At 41.1% G+C, this 7,536-nt stretch overlaps 1 protein-coding gene across 1 annotated transcript; it reads right to left on the bottom strand.

Annotated features, from left to right (window-relative positions):
* Window positions 1-3,569: 3,569 nt before the first annotated feature.
* Window positions 3,570-7,239, bottom strand: LOC148019657 (uncharacterized). The gene is made up of 4 exons (XM_087699613.1): window positions 7,025-7,239; window positions 6,198-6,937; window positions 5,969-6,112; window positions 3,570-3,625 (listed from the first exon to the last, which is right to left on the bottom strand). The coding sequence occupies exons 1-4, from the start codon at window positions 7,237-7,239 to the stop codon at window positions 3,570-3,572; spliced, it is 1,155 nt and encodes a 384-aa protein (XP_087555739.1).
* Between the last annotated feature and the right edge of the window lie 297 nt (window positions 7,240-7,536).

Genomic DNA, 7,536 nt, shown 5'->3' with positions numbered 1-7,536 from the left:
GTCTACGGGTGAAAACTTGGAATAGTGATCCCTGTGGATTACTGGTTAGCCTTCGGGCGGATTATGGACAAGCCTACGGGCGGAACTCCTTGTATTTCAATGATAAATATGATGAGATGTTAATAAAGAACTTGTATGATATTGTTTTTCTATGTCACGTGATAAGATTACGTGAAAGAACCAGTGCTTAATGGATTAATTAAAGAAGCAGATTGCTACATATCCAATTAACGTGTTAGATAATTACATAACTAAAACAAACCGAGCAAAGTGCAGAGGATAGGCCATGGGTCCGTCCTACGGTTGGGTGGTCCCAGTTGGCCGGGAACTTTTCTCAAATCTTGAAGAACAGCGGGATGATTGTCAAAGGTCACGAACAACAAAAGCGTTGACCTAGAGTTATGTCTTAACCGATTTACATTGTTTTAAGGAAACGGAATGGGACTATGCCTTATGGCAGAGAGGTTGAGCTTTGCATCCCTCTCGTTTCCCATTCTCTTTGAACCAAGTGCAGCGTGAATCCGCTTCGGACCTGGCGTTTCTGCGTAAAGTAGTTCACGTGGGTCCGATGCTAGTTACTGTTAGGAAATGACCAATCAGGAAAACCCTAATTCCGGTCGGTCCTAAGTGGGAATGGCCAGAATACTTCTGCTACGTGACAGACGCGGAAAGCCCTAGATCGCAAACCTAGTAACATTCCATGGGAGTGCCGGACAGAGCTTTCTAGACATCCTTTCCGATGGATTGCTAAGACGTGTCCTGGATGATACTAGTGGACACGTTACAGCCATGGCTAGGTTAAGTGCACAATAGATGCAACATGTGCATATATCAATCACTTCTCTGATAATTATGTCGTATATACATCCAATCATCATGCCCTATCCAATCACATTTGTATAGGGCATGATTGGATGTATATAGGGCATGAAATCACATATATATAATTAGCTTTGAATGATTGGATGTATATTTGTAATACTCACAAAGAAGTAAAGTTCATAATGTATATCATGTCCTATACATGTATGCCCTATACATGTAAATCATGTCGTATATACATGTATATCATGTCCTTATGATCTAGGTGTAATTATGTCGTATATACATCCAATCATGCCCTATCCAATCACATTTGTATAGGACATGATTGGATGTATATAGGGCATGAAATCACACATATATAATTAGCTTTGAATGATTGGATGATATACATGTATGCCCTATACATGTATATCATGTCATATATACATGTATATCATGTCCTTATGATCCTATACATGTATATCATGTCCTTATGATCCAGGTGTAATTATGTTGTATATACATCCAATCATGCCCTATCCAATCACATTTGTATAGGGCATGATTGGATGTATATAGGGCATGAAATCACACATATATAATTAGCTTTGAATGATTGGATGTATATTTGTAATACTCAAAAAGAAGTAAAGTTGGTAATGTATTCAAACAAATACTAGCTGTTAAGAGATTTGGTCATATTCAGGGACTTTATGAGAAATGAGAAATATGTGCGTTTATTTTCTCATCTATAAGCGCATTTATAAGCGCGGATATATAGACGCGTTCTGTATACTAGCGTGAATAGATGCGCTGATACATGTGTTTATAAACGCGCTTGCTTTTTCGCGTGTACAGTGTGCGTCTATAGGGCCTTTCTCTTGTAGTGATGGTACACAAATTGATCTTGCATTAAAGTCTTGCTAATATCGCAAACTATTAGTTCATTGGGATCTTGAAGTTATGAAAAGCTAGTACAAAGAACATTCATTAGGATTAAAGCTACAATACCTTGAGATCTACCCAAATGGCGACTATGGTTATCAATCCTATTCGGGGTTGGGCTAGATACAACAACAACTCCAAGGCTAAATAAAGGGTTCAAGGATTAGGAAACCCTAAGTCATTATACTTGCTAAGAAGAAGGTTAGGTTATCAAACAATGCAAGTGAACCTATATCCTGTACAGTGTTTAAACCCCTAACATATGCCTGAGTTGGAGAAAGGAGTGTTAGGTAAATTTTACATAGAATCGCTCTTTGTTCAAGGGGGAGAGCATATATGCGATTGCAAGGTTATCGTGATTATTCCTACAATGTTGGAAAAAGATATCACCATTTTGTTGATTGATCTAACATCGTCCTGAATGTTTTTTTTTGCATTAACTAATTGTTGAAATGTGATTTGGGTGATTATTCCAAGTCCTTGTGCTTGATGGTAAATGCATGGCTTTGGTCTGTGATGACAAGTTGCCATGGGAAATAAATGAATGTTTCCTTAGAAGATGATATTAGGCTGATTGCGTTGATTGTGCTTGATTCTTAATTGGATTAATTAAGGAAGGATATTTGCATGGGTGGATCATCTCCAAGATCGCTCCGCGGATTACCCCGAGAGGGCACTGCCCGATTCATGGGCCGAAGGTCGAGTGGTGAAATGGCCAACCACGAAAAGTGTTCTCACTCTTAGGTCGCTTGGAGCCAATGGAGCTCTGGACACCCCTTGCCTTGTCCAAAATGGAGTTGTAGATTACTATGAGCCCAACGTCTGGGGCATTGGAAGATCCTATTCTAGATAATGGATGGGAATTATGGTACCATGTGATTTGGACCGATTACTTTTGTTTGAAAAATAGGCCAGATGACGAGGGGAAAAGGATGAAAAAGTGTAACTGGGTATGCAAGGCAAAATCAGGGCCTTCATATGGAAAAAATGTGAAAAACGGCTCTAAAAATAAATACAAGGATTATCCACATGTTTCAATCCCATTTGCTTGTAACTCTGCAAAACCTAAGGGTTGACACTGATATGTTGGGTTCTTGTGAATAATGGGGCATATTAAATCTCTACCTCAATATGCAGCTCCTTCTTTCTTGTCTTCATTTTACTATTAATAGAAACAGGGAGCCTACTTGGTTGTTACAGGAGGTAAGTGGAGATGCATAGAGAGGCACACAAAGGTGCCAAGGGAAAGGAGGATGTAAGTAATTCACTCTGCTAATGAAGGTTGCATAAACACAGAGAAGAAGCCGCAATAGAGCCATAAGAGAGTATATATATGGGGGAAAATAGCTTAGAGGGTAGAAAATCCACTCGCCGAAATGCAGGACGGAAAGAAGGAAAAAGGTGCAAAATAACATGCTCGACAAATCTAGCACGTCAAAACACGGTTACGACCAAGAGAGGAGGCGTTCACATGGAAAAAACCCAAAAAATGGACTCGAAAGGGACTCAAAAATTAATATGGAAATAACTAAGTATCATAATGAAGGGCAAGAAAAAGGAAAAATATTCGGGGAAGGGGATTCATAGGGCGGTCACATCAAAACTCATGTCCGGGGGAAAGAGTAGGGGTGCACATGCCAAAAACACAAAAAAGACACCCGAAAACACATTGAAAAAGTAATAACTAAAAATCTAGCGAGTAAATTAGGGCGAAGAAAAAAGAAAAAATGTGGAAAAAGGTTGACTGGACACGACTGTCAAATTGAACTGTAATTCTGGAGAAAATATGGCATGTTGACATGGAAAAATATAAAAATACACTAAAAAATGTCATGAAAACTTGCAAAAATTAATATTCGATGCCCAAATCCTAAACCTGCACATACAAGGAAACATAAGTCAATTAGATAATGAATTGCAAGACATAATAAAACTAAGACTTAATTTGCAAGACTTCATTTTAAAATTAAAAAAAATAGATAATACAAAACACCATACTCCAAAAGCATACAAACTGTCCTAACCGATTTGCAAAAAGTGGCATTGGTATAGTGGGAGGAACGTTTTGATTGAGTCACTTTTGTTTAGGGTTCCACAATCTCATCTTGACATAGCTTAGTATACACTGGGAGATCTATACAAAATTCTCCACAAAATGAGGACTCTACTTCATTTTCAAAAAACCCATCCTCTATCTCCATAGGTGAGATGTCTTGGTCCTCCAGGCGGTTCATCCTAGTTTCTTGTATGCCTTCTGTCATTGCCGCTATTAAAGGTGTCTCTTCTACGATCGGTACGGGGGTTCTGGCAAACACGGGGATACTCCTAGATGTCATGGGAATGGCATACCACCATTGAGGTTGTTGCGGATTAGGGAAAAAGACGACCTGATCCATATTACGATTAGTATAAAAGTCCACTTTGAGATTGCTAAAACGCATCAAGTATTAGGGACTCTTACCTACTCACAGTGATTTGGCAAAACAAATGTATCACTCAAATCGGTCCACTTCTTTATTGAGTCAATCTCAACAAAGCCACTTGGCCCTCCCCGAACAGTTGCACTTGCTACTTCGAGAGTAACCTTGAACCATTGCACATTAAATATGGTCACAGAGAAACTTCGATAGTCCACTGCAAGGATACTCTGTAAACATCCAAAATACTCCATCTCTGCAACTACACAATTTGGATCTGTGGCACGTCGTCGGCTTTCCTACTCAAACATTGCCATCACTCCATAGTCCATTGTGGAGCGTAACTTGTCGATGTGCTCTACTCTGAAATGTCGTCCACGTGACCATGCTGCACTATGGACCTTATACTGGGAGAAGAACAAGTATATTAGTTGCGATTTGCAGTATAGATTGTAATCTCTTGGGATTGCATATCTTAGGATTGCATCCACGTGAGAAGTCCCACTCTTCTTCAGTAACTGTTTCTCCATCTTGAGATGCTTTGGTTAGGGCCTCATGTAGCCATCTAGTGGACATGAGTAGAGGCATCTCCTCTAAGCCCTTCGGATATCAAATGGGCCGTTACCGCGTACTCCATAAAAAGTCAGATCTTGCAGACTCTCGCTTAGCTCGAGCATCCTCATACCATTCTAGCCACTTCTCCATCGTAGCACTATGCAGCATACAAAATCGGTTCACCTTGGACTCCATGGATGTGTCCATCTTCTTCTCTATTCCGTTTCCCACTAGGATATCTCCATTCAGATGATCATCCTCCTTAAGTGACCATATCAAGCCTTTGTCCCGGTCCACAGTGGACAACCACTCAGAAATGTACACCAAGGCCTCCGACACTAACCAACCTTCAGCCATCCTACCCTTGGGACGAGCCCGTTGTCGCACAAATCCCTTTAAGGTCTTCATGAACCGTTCAAGCAAAAACATCCATCGACTATGGATTGGACCTGCAACCTGCAATTCATCTACAATATGCACTAGAAGATGGGTTTGTATTGTGAGCATGCTAGTGGGAAGATACTTCTCCAAAAGACAAGCAGTCTCTACTGCCATGCATTTCGCGGATTCAATTGATGATGTGTGAACCTCTTTTTGGGAGACAAACTGAACCAACTCGAACAATTTGTAAATGGCTGTCTGTACCTCTAATGTCAGAGACCCCGTGATTGTGATCGGCAATATGAACTGTGAAAACCATGTAATTAATATTGTGTATAAACAAACAGAGATTCTGAAATGTAATATGCAGAATCATGCCATACGTAGCCTCATATTGTACGTACCTGACACATCTTATGCGAATCATGGGATTTGAGTCCAATCAGTTGGTCATCCTTTGTGAATGCTGTCTTGAGAGTACGCATTAGGCCAGTCGGCATGTGAAAGGACTTGATGTTTTCCTTTACTCGTCGCACTTCATTGCCAGACAAAACCCAAGGAGCGCGCGGCAATTGCACTGGACCGTCGACACCACTTACAGGCTAATATGGTTCCATCTTTCCCACTGCTTTCAAATCCATCCTCGCTCCTAGTGTGTCTCGCTGCCTAGTGAGGTGGTCCCATAGCAAGCTACCCACATTCTTAAAAATGTGCATGGGATCTAAAAGGTGGTTAATTTTCAGTTTTTTCCAAAAAGTCTGCTCATAGAAAATTGAGAAGCGTCGCATCCACTGGGAAGCGAGTCTTGGTCCACCATCCTGCACGATCAAACCAGCTCAATGCATTCATTCTCGCATGAGGGCAACCAAGATATCCTTCTCTCATGGCATGACCCTCTGGAAAAAAAGCTCGATGTCCCTCAAATACCATCTTCTTCATAGATTTTGACATACGAGAATCCAACCTTGGTCCACACAGAGGGCATGCATGGTAACCTGACGTGACTAGCCCTGCAGAACACACATGTAAAATGAGGCATGTCATAACACCAACATCGCTCAAAGAAAACTAGCAAAATAAGAAAACACGCTTTACCAGAGCATTCTCCATAACCTGGAAAGTCATGCATGGTCCACATAAGAATTTCCCTTATAGTTGCAGATCGCCTACCAATATGTTTGCTCATGTCCTCCACTACAATTCCCTCCCACAACTCCTTTAGCTCATCAATCAGTGGAGAGAGGTAGACATCCATATTCTTGACTTTGTATCGTCCAGGCACAAGCAAGCTGAGCAAAAGGTGTCTTTTCTTGGTGGAAAGCCATGGTGGTATATTGTAGTTAACAAGGACCACGGGCCATACACTATAGGAGGTGGAACATAAACCAAAAGGATTTACCCCATCCATGGCAAGACCGAATCGTAGATTCCTTGCCTCCTTTGCAAAGTCAGGGAAAGTCTCGTCAATGTGATGCCATGCTTCTGAGTCAGCTGGTGTACGCTGTACACCATCAGTGGATCGATTTTCCGCATGCCATGTAGTCAACTTTGCAAAACTCTTGGTCCGAAAAATGTGACGAACACGCGGTATCAGCAGAATGTTCCTCAAAACCTTCTGTGGAACAGTCTGTCCTTGCAAGTCATTTTGATACCTATTCGCACCGCACTTAGGACATGTGGCCAACAATTCAAACTCTCCCCGAAAGAGAACACAATCATTGGGGCAAGCATGAATGCAATAATAATCCATGCCTAGCTTTTGCAGCACTTGTCTTGAATCATCACAAGACTCAGGCATCGTGTTTTGGGTAGGCAAAATGTAAGATTTCAACGTTCTACAAATTGCAATGAAGCACTTATTAGAGTACTACATAGCACATTTTAATAGCTTTCAATAAAGAATCATACACATCATAATATACCTGAATAGCTCTGTCACACTCGCATCGCTCCATCCATACTTTGTTTGTATGCTCAACAATGCAAGAAGTGTCTTCAAACGGGATACCCGACTCCCATCATACAATGGAATGGCAGCCTCCGCAATTAAAGGATCTTGGGATTCCAAGTCCGTCGGAAGCAATGATTTGATCATGTCCTCTAACTCGAGCTCCAAAAAAGTAGGAGGATCATCCATGTCTCCAGCATTCTCACCCATAGAAGGGGGTTGAGAGTTATCACCTTCTATGAGACAGTTAGTTATCTCAGACGGCATTTGTATAGAGCGCGGACGAACCCCTCTTACTAGACACAAGAGATCTGCGGACTGCAATGTATCGACATGGCCCTGACCCTATAAAGGACGTTAAGGAGCTAACTTCTAAGATAACCCCAAACTATTATACTTAAATCAATCACATGTCATATAGTACGTAATGAGAGAGAACTTACCGCAATCTCGTAATTCAAGACTACTTGGTCAATTATCTCAACT

The sequence above is a fragment of the Lygodium microphyllum genome, chromosome 19 (genome assembly GCF_053477565.2).
Source record: "Lygodium microphyllum isolate KBCC chromosome 19, Lygodium_microphyllum_v1.1.10, whole genome shotgun sequence".
Taxonomy (NCBI): Eukaryota; Viridiplantae; Streptophyta; class Polypodiopsida; order Schizaeales; family Lygodiaceae; genus Lygodium; species Lygodium microphyllum.
The sequence above is the reverse complement of the archived record's forward strand: the minus strand, read 5'-3'. Positions and strand labels throughout refer to the sequence as shown.